This window comes from Rana temporaria, chromosome 10, assembly GCF_905171775.1.
Source record: "Rana temporaria chromosome 10, aRanTem1.1, whole genome shotgun sequence".
NCBI lineage: Eukaryota > Metazoa > Chordata > Amphibia > Anura > Ranidae > Rana > Rana temporaria.
Window position 1 is genome coordinate 105,783,343 of NC_053498.1, and position 19,895 is coordinate 105,803,237.

At 44.9% G+C, this 19,895-nt stretch overlaps 1 protein-coding gene across 1 annotated transcript; it reads right to left on the bottom strand.

The window, feature by feature from the left end:
* Positions 1-8,745: 8,745 nt before the first annotated feature.
* PEX10 (peroxisomal biogenesis factor 10) lies at positions 8,746-19,510 on the bottom strand. Its single transcript, XM_040325907.1, has 6 exons — positions 19,265-19,510; positions 18,969-19,049; positions 16,899-17,302; positions 14,370-14,545; positions 10,597-10,732; positions 8,746-9,036 (listed from the first exon to the last, which is right to left on the bottom strand). Exons 1-6 carry the CDS (start codon positions 19,374-19,376, stop codon positions 8,968-8,970), a joined length of 978 nt encoding a protein of 325 aa, XP_040181841.1. The 5' UTR covers positions 19,377-19,510; the 3' UTR covers positions 8,746-8,967.
* Positions 19,511-19,895: the final 385 nt, after the last annotated feature.

Below are 19,895 nucleotides of genomic sequence, written 5' to 3' on the forward strand. Positions count from 1 at the left end.
AACGAAGATTTGCAGTCCAAGGACCCCGACTGTGGAACTCATTACCAACTCATTTACGAAAGGAAGAGAATCAACAGGCCTTCAAAAAAAAAAAAAAAAAAACTCAAGACCCACCTTTTCTGAAGACTAAATAGAAGGAAAAATGGATGCCAAGCGCCTTGAGGCGATTCAGTTCGCATTTGTAGCGCTATACAAGTTATTCACTCACTCAATTCATAACTCACAAGCAGGTCAGGGCCTAAAATAGCATTACGTTCTGCTGTAGGTTCACATCCTTGCAGATTATTTATTTCTAACATTAACTACAGAAACACATAACTATTGCAGGTAAATGGCTTTTCACTTTACCTTTTGTAATCACGTCCAAAACGAGCAAGACAGCCAATGCGTTTCAGGTGCCAGAACATCTCCCTGCATCAGGACCTAACGTAGTTGTTACCACAATGATATAATTCACTGCCAGCCCCTCTATTATAACTAGTTATAACACACAGGGTAAATGTTTTATGAAAACCAAGCTTGTAAATACCGTTTTATAGAGATCTTCAGGCCAGCTGGTCTCCTATCATGATCGCAGGCTACAGCAGGAGGAGCCAAGATCTCCCTCTGACATCAGCCAGGGAGGTCATATGGCTGCTCAGCCCATCCCACTGTAAATCGGGAGCCAGCCAGGAGTCACGTGACCAGCCTGAAGATGGCTGCAATACAGCATTTACATGCTTCGCTTTCATAAAACACTAACCATGTGTGTTATGACTAATTATAATAGAGGCAATTTCTAAAATTTTATTTTTGCCAATTGCGGCAGAAGGGGGAACGGAGAAACAGGCAGGGAGGTGGTGAGGGGACCAAGGATGACAGAGGGACGTAAACTGGACACGGTGGTCAGGGCTCAGCAGCCATGATTATTGTGGTCAGTACAGAGAGGGGGGACACAGGAAGTGGCAGGATCAGCCAAGTTTTTGCTGTTTAAGCTGCTATAAGGGAACAGGATCTTTTTTTTTTTTTTAAGGGTTGCAAAACACTTTAAAATAGTAAAAGGAGTGTTTTGTAGACTCTTTTTCATCACCTTGCTACCAACACTAGCGGTCTCATGTACTGTCTGTTCTGGGTAATCTTTGCTACAGTTCTGTCAGCCCAGAAGTAATTTTGAATCTTTAAAAACACTCCTCATTACAGGGAGTCCGAGTTACGAACTTCTGATTTGGGAACGATGCCTACTTACGAACGGGAGGCTGTGTGGCCACTTTGACGGCGAGCACATTCAATGGAACATCGGAAAACAACGTATCTGCCGTTCTGCGCATGCTGCTCCGACTTACGAAAATATTCGACTTAACAAACCTACAGTCCCTAACCCATTCTTAACTCTGGAACTGCATGTACTATGTTTAGGCCCAGATGACGGGGGATGTTCTTGCCAGCGAATCACATTGGCTGCCTTTTGCAATCGATTACATGTGGATTTCTCAGTCATAGCGACTCCGGTCCTCCAGGGGCCCCAGTTTCAAGTGCACTAATGTAGCTTCAATCACCTCAAGCATGTGTGGAGCTCTCAAACCTTAGTGAACAGAATCAATAAAAGACACTGGACTCCCAAAGCATTTTTATGGTGCTCCTTTTGGCTCAATTACGCATGGGATTTATTAGGCTGGATAACCTCGTTTTCCAGGGGTCCCCATTTGGTGGATAGCTGCGGAAACCAGATTGATCAGACTCTAGGAATTACTTTCATGGTCCGAATTTCTTTTTATCCCGTGTCTTACTTTTACTGCTCTTTAATGTTAACCGGTTCCCGACTGGCTCATGTACGTATACGTCAGGAGAATGGCACGGCTGGGCAGAGTAACGTATATATATATATATATATATATATATATATATATATATATATATATACATATACATACACACACACGTCACTTTAAAAGTTCTGCCGTGCAGGCGCGCGCCCTTGCCGCGAGCTCCGAGACCGCGATCGGGTCCCAGAGCTGCAGAACGGGGAGAGGCAAGTGTAAACATGCATCTCTCCATTTTTCCTAGTGACACCGTCACTGATTGTCTGCTCCCTCTCATCAGGAGCAGCGATCAGTGACATGTCACTTAAAGCCACGCCCCGTAACAGTTAGAAGCACTCCCTAGGACACACTTAACCCCTTCAGCGCCCCCTACATGTTAACCCCTTCACTGCCAGTGTCATTTTTACAGTAATCGGTGCATTTTTATAGCACCGATCGCTGTAAAAATGACAATGGTCCCAAAAGTGTCCACGCTAATGTCGCAGTCACGATTAAAAAAAAAAGGCATAACCCCCTATTTTGTAGACGCTATAACTTTTGCGCAAACCAATCAATGAACGCTTATTGTGATTTTTTTTTACCAAAAATATGTAGAAGAATACGTATCGGCCTAAACATTTTTTTTTTTTTTTATAGATTTTTTGGGGATATTTATTATAGCAAAAAGTAAAAATATTGCATTTTTTTTCAAAATTGACGATCTATTTTTGTTTATAGCGCAAAAAATAAAAACCGCAGATGTGATCAAATACCACCAAAAGAAAGCGCCATTTGTGGGGAAAAAAGGATGTCAATTTTGTTTGGGAGCCACAGCGCACAACTGTCCGTTAAAGCGGCACAGTGCCAAATCGAAAAAAGTCCTCTGGTCTTTGGCCAGCCATATGGTCCGGGGGTTAAGTGGTTAAACAACCAAAAAAACCAAAGAGAGCAGGTTTGTGTAAATTTGAACCCAACCATGACGTGCTGCTACGAACACTATATACATTTTGGCAAGCAATCTCAACTTGATTTCAGCTATGGGCTCAGACTTCACACAGCCCTAAGATTTTCTCTGGAAGTTACAGTGGAATTATAATCAAAAAGTGAAGTCCCGCTGGTTTGCTCCATCCCTCCAGCCTGTAGCCAAGTTACAGGTCCTTTGGGGGAGGAGGGAGCGAGTACCAATTTTCATCAGCACCCACTCCCACAAGCCTTACCTAGGCAAGGATGGTGTCCCTTGCTCAACCCCTCCCCCTCAGCTTCCCCGGACACATCATCAGCTGTGGTTCCTCTGGAAGCCACAGCTGGTTAACATATTCAAGATGGCAGCGCTGGGGACCCGCAGCAGTAAGAAGAATAAGCTGTGGGAAGACCGCGCTGGACCCCAGGCACTGGTAAGTACCTAATTGGTAAATGTTAGCAGCTACAGCATTTGTATCTGTGATAAAAAAAAAAAAAAAAAAACTGAAGTTCCTCTCCAAACAACTGGGGGTTGTGAATCACTTACCAGACCCCCCCCCCCTTCCTGGAGTTTAATAACCAGCATTCCTCTTCAAACTGAACTATATACAATTCAAAGATGTTGCTAATCTTTTTGCAACTTCTTGTTCCTGTGAAAATCTCTGGACCTGTGCTGAAGAAAAATCTGTAATGTGAGCTTACACAGGACCCCCTCCTCGCACATGTGACAGCGCTGACCAATTAGAATGCTCAAACATGTACCTCCTGACGAGGTAAGTTCTAGACATTCAGCTCGGGGGGGATTTCCAAGCCCCAGACTCCTGGCGTGGATATACCAGGGCTTAGAACGGGAGATTGCCGTGGCCAGGTCAGCGGGAGAAAGGAAATTACCACTCAAGGCAAAGTGATGAACCTCTTTACCAAATCTGAAGCCACGGGTGCTGGCAATGCATATAATAATGCAACATGAAGGAAAAATATCTGGACAGCTGCACTCCAAAAATGTTGCTTTTATTGTAAAAATAAAATCACAGCGTACATGTCACAGCAAACAGGATACCAGCTGACGCATTTCGCACCAAAACTTAGTGATTAATCATAGCTAATGATGATCACTAAGTTTTGGTGCGAAACGCGTCAGCTGGTATCCTGTTTGCTGTGACATGTATGCTGTGATTTTATTTTTACAATAAAAGCAACATTTTTGGAGTGCAGCTGTCCAGATATGTTTCCTTTATTTTGCCAGGTCAGCGGGACCGGTGGGTTGGGGGTGATGGTTGGGGCGAGGAGGGGGTTCTGTGTGAGTTCACCTTACAGTTTTTTCTGTAAAGGTGAATTTACCCTTTAAACAGAATCGCATACATTTGAATTTTGAAAACACTCAACAGAAGAGCTGTTCAAATGAAGCAAAGAAAAAAAAAAAAAAAAAGGGAAGCGGCTGCACCCCACCATCGATCCAATGTCGATTTATTCTTGCCATCATGACTGCCACCAAGACAAAGGACACAGAAGAGGCAGCACGTTTCACACTTAAAGCAGAGTTCTGCGGCGATCTTTTGTGCTGGAAGTGGGCACAAATACCTGTATCAGACATGTGATACCGGAGAGGGGGGGTTGGAATCCAGGACAGCAGAAGTTGCATTTTTGGGTGGAACTCCGCTTTAACTAGTGTTTTGAAGAAGCATGAGTGAAGTGTGAAACGCGTCATCTCTTTGTTCTTTGTCTTAATGGCAGTCGTGACGGCGTGAATAAATCAACACTGGATCTGTGGTGGTGAGCAGCCGCATCTTTTTTCTTTCCTTACTCTGGTGGCGAGCCGGGGCTAGCACCCAGCCCATTTGATCCATCAGATTGCAATGACCTGGAGCAGTGTTACCTTTCTTTGTTTTTTCCCCAATCTAGGCAACAGCTTCCCTATTCTTTGGTCAGGCTTCCATCACCAACAATGACACACGTGGTTCCTTCAAGCAGTATTAAACTCAAACGCAAACATTTATTATATTGCGATTTCCAGTTGTTAGATGTTTGCGGCTGTATTCATTTTTTTTTTTTACTTTTCTTTATTTTCATCTGATGATCCAGCCAGTAAGTCTGTTTTTCAACAGAACAAGCTCTACTGCAAATGTAGCAGTTCGTGTTGAGACAAAACTGCTGTCTAAAGTAGGGCCGAAACAACTAATCGATTAATCGACAACTAATCGATTATGAAATTAATCGATTACAATTTTCATAATCGATTAATCGGCCAGTAACATAATGGGGTTAAAACAACAAAAATTTGCCCTTTATAGTACAAAAAAGCAAATCGCTACTGTTACTTTCACTGTCCCAGGACCCACAGTAAAAAAATGAACCCCTTACAGTAGCGATTATTTGCTCTTTTTGTACTTTTTTGTTTTTTTAACCCCATTATGTTACTAAACATCTCAGGCCTGGGGTCACACCTCTGTTTTTTGGTGCTTTTTGCAGAAACACACTACAGTTCATTTACATGTTTTCCTATGGGACACGTTCACATCCATGATTTTTTTCAGCTGCTGCGTATTTGGAAAGAGCAAAGACTTTTTAATGCAAAACGGTGCTTTTTTTTTTTTTTTTTTTGGTTCAATATACTTCAATGGAGAAGCTGCAGAAAAGCATGTAATGTGTTTTTGTGGCAATTTGTGTTTTGTAATCTGCCCAACAACAAATTGACCCAAAAAAATTAAACAGTTTTTCTTTTTTTAAGGCTATTATCCGATTAATCAAAACAATAATCGGCCAACTAATCGATTATAAAAATAATCGTTAGTTGCAGCCCTAGTCTAAAGGTGCCCCTGTACTCCTTCATCCAGAGCGTAGGCACTCTAATACAAGTGCGTTACTGGTCAGATCACCAAATGAAAACAGAGGGGGGAAAAAACCCTATAAAAAGAAAACAAATACAGCCATCACATCTAAGGATCGGTGCGCTGCAAAATATTAAATTTTTGGGTTTAATATCACTTTAATGCAATGGTTCCCAACCTCAATCCTCACGTACCCCAGAACAGGTCATGTTTTCAGCATTTCCTTTACCTTGTGCTTTAAATCAATGTCAATGGTTTGGTATAACCAGGGCTGTGGAGTCGGAGTCGAGGAGTCGGAGGAAATTTTGGGTACCTGGAGTCGGAGTCGGCAAACAATGCACCGACTCCGACTCCTACTAAATTTAGATTGGAATAAAAATTAAAAAAAAGCAAGTTTAAATGTCCCAATTCACAAAAAGTTATAATTAATGACTTCTATACTGTAAGAATAAAGACCAATGCATGCAGTGCCTCACGCAACCGCAAAACGAACAGGTTAAGTGACCGTGAAGAAGCATGCTTTTCATGTGCTTCACTATATGGCACGCAACGCACAATTAGGAGCTGCAATACTTATACTTTCCATAGTGTTGTGTTCTGCTTTTACAGGGAACGCAGCGCCCATGTGTAACCTAGCCTCTCACTGATAAGGGATTAAATAAATATGTTTTTTGCAGGACTAGAAAGTGAGACACTTGTATAAGTGAATGGAATGGAGGGCCAATAGTTCAAGACTGAAGCTGTAAACCATTGGAAAAACTGCTGTCATTTAGCTAAGGCTATAAAAACGTGTAAACTCCGATTGTTAGCTTAAACTTTAAACATGACTATGGGAAAAAAAAATGAATAAAACTTGGTTTTCATTGTGTTTGTCTTTTGCTTAAACTGTGCAATACAGTACACTGTTTGCTTCCCAGCCAGTAGTCCTGTGGTAGTTTGCGTTTCTTTCCCTCAAGGAATGTATAAAATACATTCGCATATTAATACAGAGGAGTCGGAGAGTCGGAGTCGGAAGTACATAAAACTGAGGAGTCGGAACATTTATCTACCGACTCCACAGCCCTGGGTATAACAGCTATTTTATCTAAGGGAAATTCCCAAACCATGGCCTGTTGGGGGTACTAGGTACTAAACTCCAATCTGAATTTGTATTGCCTCTTTTAAAAAGCAATCTCCGAATGTAACTGAATCTCACACACACACACAATCCCAATTCTCGGAATTGATGTCCAGCACATCAGAAATCCTTCCTCCGTGCAGCCCGGCCTTGATGAAAGGATTAGGAGCATAGACACTGCAAACTAAAATGATTTTTTGGGCAATTTAAATGAACATTTGGAACAGATGTTTTCAATGGAAATTCAGTTAAAGTGGGGGTTCACCCAAAAAATTTTTTTTTAACATTACATTCAGCCGAGTTGCCAGAATAACAGCCGAGTTGTCAGAATGACAATCGGCTGTTTTTTTTTTTTATCCCCGTACATACCGTATTTTCACTGCCGCTTCCGGATATGTCTTCTGCGGGACTGGGCGTTCCTAATTGATTGACAGGCTTCCGACCGTCGCATACTACGCGTCACGAGTTGCCGAAAAGCCAAACGTCGGTGAGCAGGCGCCGTATAGAGCCGACTCGCAGTCCGGGTTCTTTCGGCAACTCGTGACGCGCTGTATGCGACGGTCGGAAGCCTGTCCATCAATTAGGAACGCCCAGTCCCGCAGAAGACATACCCGGAAGAGGCGGTGAAAATACGGTATGTACGGGGATAAAATAAAAACAAACTGCCGATTGTCATTCTGACAACTCGGCTGAATGTAATGTTAAAAAATTTTTTGGGTGAACCCCCGCTTTAACCCTAGAATTGTGCTTGAATTATAAGATGTACTGATATGTATAAGACCTAAATAATCACATTTGTGGCCCAGAGGAAGTTCTGAAATTTCTTCTGTCTGGTTATTGTTGCTGGGTAGTGGCAGAAGCTGCAGATTCAAAAAGAATCAGACCAAAAAAGCTTTTTATCACACTTTTAGCTAAACCTAAAGCTAAAAAGGCGTGGTTGCCTGCAGGGGGCACCAGAGAGCCAATTATTTTTCTATGCTAAAGACCGAGATATACAGGTTTTGGACAAAAATATGGAAACACTAAATGATTTGCAGGTGTGAAAGCGTCATGTTTCACATTGAAAGCGGTAGTGATGTAACATTCTTTTGCTTGCGCTGTGCGACACCGAGCCAGCAGGTAGGAAGCCTCACTTTCGACGTTCACTGCGTGTGCCGCTAAGAATATGAAGTGATGAGCTTACAGAGTTTAAACAAGGGCAAATTGTATGTACCCACTTCGCTGGTGCCTCTGTGACTGAGGTTGCCAATTTGTGGTGTCACGAGGTACAGTATCAAAGGTTATGATGGGATATACAGTTGCCAGGAAAACGGCATCTGATAAACATAAGTGCGGTCAACTGACCAAAAGAGACGAAAAGGACATTGCGCAGGATTTTTGCATGAAGAGTGGTATCAGATTCCATTATCCACCATCCAAGACTTATATTTGTCAATTGAAGATTTTCACCGCTCCAGGTGAGCCCTATAGACAATCAGGGACGGTCGGATTACCAAGGTGCTGGCAATGCACGTAGCAATAGGAGAAAGGAGATGGACAGCGGCACTCCGAAATAACTTTTCAAAAAAGTTGTCTTTTATTTTTCAAGCAGGAACATGCATAATCACCACAACCATAAACCAGGACAGCCGACTAGTTTCGCACTCTTGCTAGTGCTTAATCATGGCTCATGATTAAAGCACTAGCAAGAGTGCGAAACTAGTCGGCTGTCCTGGTTTATGGTTGTGGTGATTATGCATGTTCCTGCTTGAAAAATAAAAGACAAACTTTTTTGAGAAGTTATTTCGGAGTGCGGCTGTCCATCTCCTTTCTCCTATTGCTACTATATTTGTCAATTCCCAGTAGAATTCAGGCCACCTTGGATGCCAAAAGCGGTTTAACTCCATGCTAGTTAACGATTTCCTTCTTCTGCCATACATGTTTCCAGAATTTTGCCCAACCCCTGTACAATGAATTACAGTAAAGTGCAAGTGGTGTTTGGTTACTCGTCCTAATTATACAGATTGCCCGAAGTGATCACATCTATGTACAGCCTAGTAGTGTAAAAATGTTAGTACTATAGTAGTGTGCACTGGATGAGGCATCGGTCACTTCAGTATACACACGGCACATGGTACAGCTTGTAAATACAAAGGTTTGGCTGCATACATTGTGTAAACATCAAAGTTAGTTTGGCCTGGAGTCTCACTTCTCCAGTTAGAACACTTCAGCTGTATGAGAGGTGCAGCGGCTGCTTGTAAAGACACCTTGTGGAGCCCTTGGTCTGAAGAAAACGGTCACCAAGTCATCGGTAGTGCCGCAGGTACACCAGCCTCTGTGGATTGAATTTTTCTCGGCACAGTGGGCATTCAGCCTGAAATTGAGATTTGAAATTTTAATAACATTGATGTGAATTCCATAATGACCAACAGCACATATCTTGTTCAGCTTAAAGTGGAGGTAAACCCAATTCATGAAATTTGTGCTGGGCACATATCTACAGTGTTTTCTTATCTCTCTTCAAAGCACCAAGTCCAGTATGTGTCCCCTGCTCCGTTCTTCTGTTATCGGCCCGATAACTCCTGACAAGTTCTCCGTCACATATGATAAAAGCAGCTCGAGTTTTGCGTTGGGGAGGATGCTATAGATTAGCAGAGCCCTGAACTAGTCAACAATCAGAGCTGAAAGTCTCTACCTATGAGGAGAGGGGGTGTGTGCGTGCCTTTCCTCCAATCAGCTGTATGCTAAACCTTCACTGCAGCGCTAACCAGGAGGAGAAAATCTCCTAAGGCCCCTTTCACACGGGCGATTCGATCAGGTTCGTCTGAGTTTTTCAGGCGGACCTGATCAGATATTCACAGATATTCGATCCGTGAAATCAAGACGGATGGAAACCCTATTTTCCATCCGTCTGAAAGATCGGATCTAATGAAAATCAAAAGACGGTCCGCTTTAATCCGATCTCCCATAGAGCAAAGCGGGGCTCTGATGGGTCCCTCTCTACACAGCGAGCGGAGACAAACCTATCACCCGCCTGCTCAGCAGGGATCAACGGCTCGATCTCCCGCTAAGCAAAACAGAGTCCATCGTGCGGAAAGCCTGTGTGAAAGGACCTCAACATGCTGTGCACTTTCGAAACAGTAGATAAAGCTGAAGACAGCAGATATACATGGAAAACTTATGTAGGGAAATTTTTTTCATCTCTGTGTATGGGTGTATGCGAGGGTTTACATCCACTTTACTTGGTCTGAAAAAGACCAATGCAGCCATCACAAAGGACTGGTAAATAGTAATATATTAGGTTTTTATTCTTAAGTTTAAATATGCTTTAACCGCTTTGGTTCTTTTAGATCAAAGGGATGAACTTCGGTCTGTAAATAAGGTCAGTTTAACCACTTTGAGACTAAGCCTTTTTCTGGCATTTGTTACAAGTTTTTTTTTCTAGAAAGTTACTTAGAACCCCCAAACATTATATATATTTTTTTCAGCAGAGACTCTAGGAGAATAAAATGGCGGTTGTTGCAATATTTTAATACACACGGTATTTGCGCAGTGGTCTTTCAAATGCATTTTTTTGGTGGGGAAAAAAAAACAAAAACAGTTAAGAATACAGAATCGTGCAGCTCTAAAATTAGTTCTATGCACAGTACAATTTATTACACTTTCCAGCCGTTGAGAGCTGGCTGTAAAACTGAAGGTACATTCCCAGTCTATCAGAATGATCACATAATTGAAGTCTGCCCCACTGTCTCTTGATACAAGTGACCAGGAGCCAATGGAACGTGCTCCCAGAAAAGAACACCACCACCAGCTGTATGCATACGTGTGGCAGGTTGGTGTTGAGGCCCACAGCTGGGTTGCCACATATATGCGTATGGCCAGCAAGAAGGGGTTAATATAAAAGCAAAAGTAAAAACACACAAAGAGCCCTCACCTTGGTGTTACACCATTCGGTGATGCACTCCCAGCAGAAGAGGTGACCACATGGCGTGGCTGTAGTGTGCTTACGGTGTTCTAAACACAACGTGCACTTAGAGGGTCGCTGGTAGGATTTCTCATGTGGAGGAGCCCTACAAAACACAGAACAGGAGATAATTACAGTATAACATAGCTTGGTTATGGAATAACTTAACATCTCTACTATTGTTTGCTGTTCATGCTCACCAACTGTCTGACAATAACGGATTATCCGAGCTTGTGTACACAAGTCCGACAGACTAAAATCTAAAGTACAAACACGCATGCTCAGAACCAATGCTAAACATTAAGACAACATTAGCAGAAGTTGCCCAAAGGGTGGCGCTAAAGAGCAGAAAAAAAAAAAACATATTTAGATTTTGTTGGCTGAAAATGTTGTGCCGTCTGTATGCATACCAAATTCACGGCCAACGCCCTTCAGACCAAAATCTACAGTTTTGGCCAACGGATATCCGATCGTGTGTACGAGGCTTTAGGCTACTCACACTGGGGCGGGGTGCGTTCGCAGTAAGGCGACGATAGTTTTAGCTAGAGGTCGACCGATATATCGGCCGATTATTTTGTAAAAAAAAAACAAAAAAAACACGATTGAAATGGGATCCCCCTGGCCGCCCACCGTCTATTCTAAACAGCTGCAATCACGGCCGCTGCCTGCTGCCGACTTTCTCCACTGGGAAAAAAAGATGGCAGCAGGCAGCGGTTACTGGCCGCGCTGCATTCTGGGGTTAGTAGTCTGGAGGCAGGGTGCACAGCACGTCAGGGGACGAATGGAGCTGCCTTTGGCCAGGCGAGGGAACGGAGCCGGGAGCGCTCCGCTGGTGGGCACTGATGAGGTGGCAGTTAATTACATTGAGCTGTACTTCTGGGCACTGATGAGATGTGCTGGTGGGCACTGATGAACTGTGCTAGTGGGCACTAATAGGCTGCACCCCACCTCTCCACCCTAAACAATAACCTCCTCCCCACCGTAGAAAAATCGCCCCAAAATATCGGCCACAAAGATCAGGAACATATATATCGGCCACCCCAATTTCTAAATATCGGCATCGGCCAGAGAAAAACCCATATCGGTCGACCTCTAGTTTTAGCAATGCTTTTCAGCAGGGAGCTTTTAACCCCCGCTAGCGGCCAAAGAAAGGGTTAAAAATGACCCGCGATGTAGCGCTTTGGCAGCGCTACCCATTCATTTTTGGGCAGGCCGTTTTGGGGAGGTCCCGCACCACCCCAAAGATTCTGCTTGCAGGACTTTTCCCGTCCTGCAAGCGCACCACCCCAGTGTGAAAGCACTCGGACTGTCACACTGGGGGAGGCATGACATGCGCTATTTTTAGCGCTAAAACACCTGAAAAGTGTCCCAGTGTGAAAAGGGTTTTAGGCTGTAGAATATTTTACTGTACGAGGTAGTATTGAAAAAACTATCATGGAATCTTACAAGACACTGGAGGATTTCTTCTGGACTGCCATCACTGGAGCTTGTGAGCACACAGCCTTTGGTGTCAAAGCAACACCCCTCAGCTAGGACATGTTCTTGTTTACCAGACTTAGGCTTCATGTACACTAGCCTACACTCGCAGCTCCTAAACTAAGCTCCATAAAAGCCTATGGGCCGGATTCTGATACATCAGCGCATATTTCTGCCGGCATAGCGCATCTCATATGCGCTACGCCGACGTAACAGAGAGGCGAGCAGAGTATTCACAAAGCACTTGCTCCCAACGTTGCGCCAGCGTAACGTAAATTCGTCGGCCTAATTCAAAGTAGGTGGAAGTGGGCGTGATCCATTTAAATGAACCGTGACCCCATGCAAATGATGGGCTGAGCGAACGGCGCATGCGCCGTCCCGTGGACGCTTCCCAATGCGCATGCTCAGAATCACGTCGGAACGAACGCCTAGGATACGTCGAATCACTGCCTACGACGTGAACGTAACCTACGCCCACCCCTATTCACATACTACTACGTAAACAACGTAAAACACGCCGGCTGTTCCCTGGTCCATACCTTAACATGACTTACACCTGCTTTATGAGGCTTAACTTTACGCCGGACGTATGACTTATGTAAACCGCGTATATTAATACGCCGGGCGCAAGTACGTTCGTGAAGCGCCGTATCTCACTCATTTGCATATTTGAATCGTAAATTAATGGGAGCGCCCCTTGCAGCCAGCGTAAATATGCGCCCACGATACAACGGCGTAGGAAATTAACGTCGGTCGGATGAAGCCTATTTACAGGCGTATAGATACCTCGAGATACGCCAGCGTAAGTGCTACGAGAATCCAGGCCTATGTGTCCAAGTACTGAACGCACAGGCTTTTAGCAGAGTTTAGAAGCTGGCGTGTTTAGGTGAGCTTCAACCTCCCTCTCCTGAACGCAGAAGAATCGCGTTCAGGATAGTAACGTTTTGACCGCTGAGCCTAATGTCGAGTACACACGATCATTTTTCGGGTTGTAAAAAACAAAGTTTTTCAGGCTCTAGAAAAAAATATATTTTTTTCAACTTAATCATTAAAACGGCCTTGCCCACACACAAGCGCTAAAAAAAAATGCTCTAGCAATGCGCGGTGACGTACGACAGCGCTATAAAGGGGAAGTTCCATTCGGATGACGCCATCCGAATGGAACTAAGTAAAAGACGATTTTCTGTTTCTGTTACAGCGTGATGAATGTGCTTACTCCATTATGAACGGTGGTTTTACCAGAATGAGCGCTCCCATCTCATAACTTGCTTCTGAGCATGCGTGGGTTTTTCATGTCGTTAAAGCCCACACACGATAATTTTCTACAACCCGAAAAACGTCATTGTTTAAAACGTCGTGAAAAAAATAGAGCATGTTCGAATTTTTTTTTTTTTCGTTTTTCAGAACCCGAAAAATGCTCTGAAGCCCACACACGATCGTTTTAAATGACATTTTTATAAAACTTAGTTTTTTACAACCTGAAAAATGATCGTGTGTACGCGGCATTAGAGTAGAATATTTTGAGAACGTAAAATGTAAAGCAGTTCACGCCGCAAAAAGAAAAATTAAAAGAAGTCAGCAGCTACAAATCCTATAGCTGTTGACTTTAAATAAAAGGACTCGGTGCCGTCCTCACGCAGGCAAGTTCTTCACTAGCCTTCAGGTTTCCGGTGCCAGCATCCTAAGTGTGGGCAGAAAGCTATGCCGCTTTTGGTTTTACAGCCAACTGCCCCCTGCGCGAGCCATTGCGTGGTTTGTGAATGCTTGTGCAACCTTCTGGGACCTGTGATGTGTCCCAGAAGACTGAGGAGAGGGGAGGATGGAGGAGAACTTCAGCTCGGATCACTCAGTTGATCCGAGTGGATGTGGGAGCAGGTACCCCCTCCCCCCCAAAAAATGATATGCCAAATGAGGCGGAGGATTTAAAGCAGAACTTCCCCTTTAGGGTGAAGTTCCACTTTAAACAGGCCTTTAACTAATATTTTTTACAGGGTCTAATTTGCCTCACATCACTTTTTTTTTTTTTTTTCTTGTTTAGTAAATACCTTCTTTCATGTACAGCATCACCCACAGCCTCCTGGGATATCCAGAACACTCAAGGGTGTGTCTGCTCTGAAAGACTAGCTATGTGGCCGCTTGTCTCCAATCACATAGCCCTTCATAGTAGGTACGCAGGAAAAGGGGACAGAGCACTACATATGTACTTGGCCCCCTATAGGACAGAACACCATCCTAAAAAATAAAGAGACTATCTTTAATCTGATTACCTCTGGTAGGACATTCTGCGGTGTAGCTTGAATTTCTGCTGGGCTTCCTGCTTTTGCTGAAAATTATTTAGCTGGACATACAGCAGCAACATAAGATGAACCAGCGACACTGCACCAAGGAGACTGTAACCCCGACGCACAATATTATCATCTCTAAGTGATCCACGGACACGCAGCTAGAAGAGATTCAGGAGATTAAAAACATTAGAAGACAATATCCTTTTATGTACTGGCAGCACTCATCTACATGCAAGATACATTTTCCAGGGATAACAGGGCTTCATGAAAAGAAAATAAAACTGAATAACTGTAATCAACTTTGTAAGATTGATGACTGGACCGCTCAGAATACTGTAGGAGCAATACACAAACTTGCAGCGGAACTCTGGGCTAGTTACTATTCATTACCCTACACTTTCTGTTCTTAAAACACATCTATATATTTATTGGCCAAGCAGTCTACTCCGAGAAACCTACCTTCCTCCTGTTTGTAACGTCATTGTTACCATTCACTAATTGCAGCTATGCCCAGACGACGAAGCAGTAGTAGATCAGCGCCAATAAGTGTGCATGGTCTCTCTAGCAAAATACTACTCCCATCATGCCACGAGATTTGAAGCAACAATGGGTGGTAATTTGGGCAGGTTGTGGAACAATAGTTTGCCTGTCAAAGCCTTTTGGATACACCCAGAGACCTGGATTTTCCTGGCCTATTAAACAAAACGAACTTAAAAGCAGTTGTTACATTTTTTTCCCCCCCTAAAACAAAACACGATATACCTACCTGCTCTGTACAACAGTTTTGCACAGAGCAGCCCTGAACCTTCTCCTCTGCGGTCCCCCACTAGCGCTTTCAGCTCCTCCTCTTCTCCTTGTGCCACCTTAGGAAGCCACTTCCTATGGTGACACTCATGTGGTCTTACTCCCAAGCTGGGCTGTGTGCATCCATTGACATACATAGTGAACCCCCCCCACCAATCCCTCCTCACTGGATTTGACTGATATTGGCAGAAGCCAATGGCTCCCGCTGCTCTCAGCCAAACCTGTGAGAAAGGAGAGGAGAGAGAGCTTCACTGCAGCGCTGGATTGATAAAGCACTCAGGCAAGTATTTGGGAGAAGGGGGGGGCTTTATAACTTGCCTTAGACAGATCAACATTTTACCGAATTTCAATCAGTGTGTGGCTGTCCCTACTCAACAAAAAGTTTATAATTTCATCGACATCTGATGAACAGAAACACCAGAAAATGTTCTCTTCCTTTAGTGGAAAAAGAGCAGCCAGATCTTCATGATGGGCGAGTTCGATGTCGCCACCTGCAGGAGCAGGACACTAGGTGCAATCAAAACAAAAGAACGCCCTATGGAAGGTTCCCAAACCCCCCACCTGCAAAACACAGCACAGTTTTGTTTTTTTTGCCTAGCGCTTAGTAGTCAAGACCCCCTCTATCGCCCTGGGAATTTGATTTTGCTGGCCTTACAAAAGCCTCCTTTTGAAAACATCCATTATATCCTCCTGATCACACAAAGTGGCCTTTCTTGCAGCAATCACTTTGCATTTTAGGTGCCCCACCCCCTTTTTAAGTAAATCACTTGAAAAAAAAGCGCAGGCGGTACCCCTTAAAGTGGAGGTTCACCCTAAAACCTTTTTTTTAACATTAGATTGAGATTAGATTAGATTAAATCGAAGCAGTACTTACCGTTTTAGAGATAGATCTTCTCCGCCGCTTCCGGGTATGGTCTTCGGGACTGGGCGTTCCTATTTGATTGACAGGCTTCCGACGGTCGCATACATCTGCGTCACGATTTTCCGAAAGTAGCCGAACGTCGGTGCACAGGCGCCGTATAGAGCCGCACCGATGTTCGCCTTCTTTCGGCTACTCGTGACGCAGATGTATGCGACCGTCGGAAGCCTGTCAATCAAATAGGAACGCCCAGTCCCGCAGCCCATACCCGGAAGCGGCGGAGAAGATCTCTCTCTAAAACGGTAAGTACTGCTTCGATTTAAAAAAAAAAAAAAAAATACCCGATTCCCCTTGACAAAATGAACATCAATCTACTGTTAAAAATGTTTTTTCGGGTGAACTCCCGCTTTAAGCACAGTGTCCACCACTATCTTCATTAGTGTCTGCTGCATGTGGAGAGGAGGCTGACAGACGCGCTGCGCTACCTGAGTGGATAGGCGATCGCCTGGGACCCGTCACATGTCCCAGGTGATCGCCTACAGGGAGGGGCCACCAAAAGGCAATATGACGTGTCGCCTAAGCGGTCCCTGGGGAGGGGGGGGGGGTAGGAGTAGGAAGTGGGACAGGAAGTCCCACTCCTACTGAAGCCCCCCTTCCCCCCCCCCAAAAAAATTACATGCTAAATGTGGCATGTAAGGGGGCGAGGAGTGGTTTAAGTGGAAGTTCCACTTTTGGGTGGAACTCTGCTTTAAGCTTTGTTTTTTCATATCCAGCAATGGCTCCTTGGGGAGAGCACTGCAGATATAGTAAAACACATACAGGCTCATAACAAGTAACAGGCCACTTACATAGGTGATGCCAGTGATGCGTTTGGCAATGTGGTAGAATATTCCATTCCAATAGAACATGGCCAGATGCAACCTTCTAAGAAAGGTGATACTCTGCCTGATGACATACACCGTTTTGACCAGAGTCTTTTTCTGTTGCTCTGGGAGAGAAGCGATCTTTCTGTGCATCCACTTCCACATCCATGAGCGGTGGTGACTACCGGAAGACAAGCTGTGTGAAACCCGGACTCCATCAATCTCTATCTGGAGCTCTTGTTCTAGGCGAGCGAGTTCTTTATCCAGGAAATAAGGTAACAAGGTGTGGCAGCAGATGAGTAGAGAGCGCTGCAGAATGGATGGAACCTTCCTCTTTGAATAATCCACCTGGACAATATTAACATATTCTTCTCCCAAGGTTTGGTAACCTACAAAAATAAAAAATTGATATTATAATTGTTTTCAATTTATTTGAATTATTAATAATGATGAGAAGCTTTCTGTGCTCCAATGAATGTTACACAACAAAGCTTTCCAGATGTACATGTATATGAATTCCATCACTTTAAATGTAAATTACATTTCTAGAGTATGACCACTTAAAGGAGAAGTTCACTTTAACAAAAAAAAAGATAAATGCCCATTTTTGCCAGTTTTTTTACCGGTGAGAACGAGTACTAGAGGTCGACCAATATGGGTTTTTCTCTGGCCAACGCCGATATTTAGAAATTGGGGGTGGCCGATATTTTAGGCAGATTTTTTTGGGGGGGGTTTTCTTTGTTTTTTTCCCCCATCTCAGAAAATCTAGGGTGGGGAGGAGGTTATTGTTTAGGGTGGAGAGGTGCAGCCTATCAGTGTCCACGAGTGCCACCTCATAATTATTAAAAAAGAAAAAAAAAATACAATCTTAGTCATTTTAATAGAGGGGTGTACAGAGAGAGGTGGTTGTGGAGGAGGGGGTACAGAGAGTTGGTTGTGGAGCCACCTCTCTGTACCCCCCCCCCCCATCTCCTGCACAGCCACCTCTTTGTACCCCCCCTCTCCTCCACAGCCACCTCTCTGTGTACCCCCCTCCTCCACAGCCACCTCTCTGTGTACCCCCCCCCCCTCCACAGCCACCTCTGTGTACCCCCCCCTCCACAGCCACCTCTGTGTACCCCCCCCTCCACCTCTCTGGGTACCCCCCTCCTCCTCTCTGGGTACCCCCCTCCTCCTCTCTGGGTACCCCCTCTGTGTACCCCCCCTCCACCTCTCTGTGTACCCCTCCTCCTCCTCCACCTCTCCTCCTCCACAGCCACCCATCTGTGCCCCCCCCTCCTCCACAGCCACCCATCTGTGCCCCCCCTCCTCCACAGCCACCCATCTGTGCCCCCCCTCCTCCACCCATCTGTGCCCCCCCCCTCCTCCACAGCCACCCATCTGTGCCCCCCCCCCCTCCTCCACAGCCACCCATCTGTGCCCCCCCCCCCTCCTCCACAGCCACCCATCTGTGCCCCCCCCCCCCTCCTCCACAGCCACCCATCTGTGCCCCCCCCTCCTCCACAGCCACCCATCTGTACACACACACAAATGGTGAAGAGTTGCCTCAGAGGTCCAGTCGCCACTGCAGGATTGTAGATTACGGAAAGTTACAAAAATGTCATATGGGTACAGTGTTGTAGACAAATTATCAATTATTGCAATTATCAAAGTGTGATGGTGTTGAAAGCTGAAAATTAGCCTGGGCAGGAAAGGGGTAAAAGTGAGTTGTATTAAAGTGGTTAAAATTCTGACAGGGGGTGTGGGGAGGAGATCCCCTGCCCACTGTCACATAGGGGGGGGGGAGACTGGAGCATGTTACACAGGTGAACCCATCCTTTAGTAGGAGGGAAGGATGAAGTAGAACATGGTTGCTGCTTATATAGGAGGGGGAGGTATAACTAGGGTGAGGAAAGGGTCCTCCCTCCTCTGCCTGATTAGCTGTTCTCTCTGACAGCAGATAGGGGTGATCTCCTGAACATGAAATTGTCACTAGAAACACCCAGAGGGGACATCTAAAGTGTATGGGTAGTGCAAGTAAAGAAGTGACACCATGACACATTCCATAGATCTGACCTGAAAAGGTGGTGAGAGTGTAGTAGGTGAGATCACACAGCAGCTCGATCTCTTTCCTCCACTGCAGCCATTTTTTGGCACCTATAATAAAAACAGACAGGTCAGGTACAGTGCATTGTGGGTAGGTAAACGGACAACGAGCATCAGAGTACAGAGCTCAGCTCCTCTCCTTCCTTATACATCCCTCAGCCCTTTCCCCGCCCACCTTACATGGACAATACAGCGCCTAATCACAACACACATACATGAGAAGCACGCGTGTCCCTGACTACCTACCTGTGTCCAGGCACACTCACCGGTAAAAGCCTGACAGGCCTCATGAGCCTGGCCCTTCAGACAGCCCTGGAACTGCACATCTTTCTGGCAGCTCCGGATCAGCTCAGGCTGGTTTGCTGCGATAAAAGGCATATCAGCGGAGCTGCCCCACAGCCTCGGCCCGACTTCCCGAGCTAGCCAAACAATCACAACAAGCAGCTTCCTATCCCACTTCCGGGTGTACACTGCGTGCGCCGGCGTAGGAGGCGGGGCTTCCGTACGTCAGTCCTTGTTACCGCAGCGTTCTATCTGTCAGAGGGATGAGATGGTGTGCAGTGTGTACTACAGCTGGGAGCTCAGTGCAGTCACTGGGCAGACAATGAAAAATACATTCTATCTTTAATAAACTTCTTTTAAAATAAAAAAAAATAAAAATACATTCTATGCCGCTGTGTTTAATTTATTACATTTATAGCTAGCTGGTTTAACCGCTTCAATACCAGGCACTTATACACCTTCCTGCCCAAGCCAATTATCAGCGCTGCTGCACTTTGAATGACAATTGCGCGGTCATGCTACACTGTACCCAAACAAATTTTTTATCATTTTGTTCCCACAAATGGAGCTTTCCTTTTGGTGGTATTTGATCACCTCTGCGGTTTTTATTTTTTG

Bases quoted from the DNA above. Each gene is read 5' to 3' on its own strand.
- PEX10 (XM_040325907.1), bottom strand. From the start codon at position 19,376: ATGCCTTTTATCGCAGCAAACCAGCCTGAGCTGATCCGGAGCTGCCAG. The intron at 19,050-19,264 runs GTGAGTGTGCCT...TTTTTATTATAG, and splicing joins GGCCTGTCAGGCTTTTACCG to GTGCCAAAAAATGGCTGCAG. The intron at 9,037-10,596 runs GTGAGGGCTCTT...TCTCAATTTCAG, and splicing joins CCGAATGGTGTAACACCAAG to GCTGAATGCCCACTGTGCCG.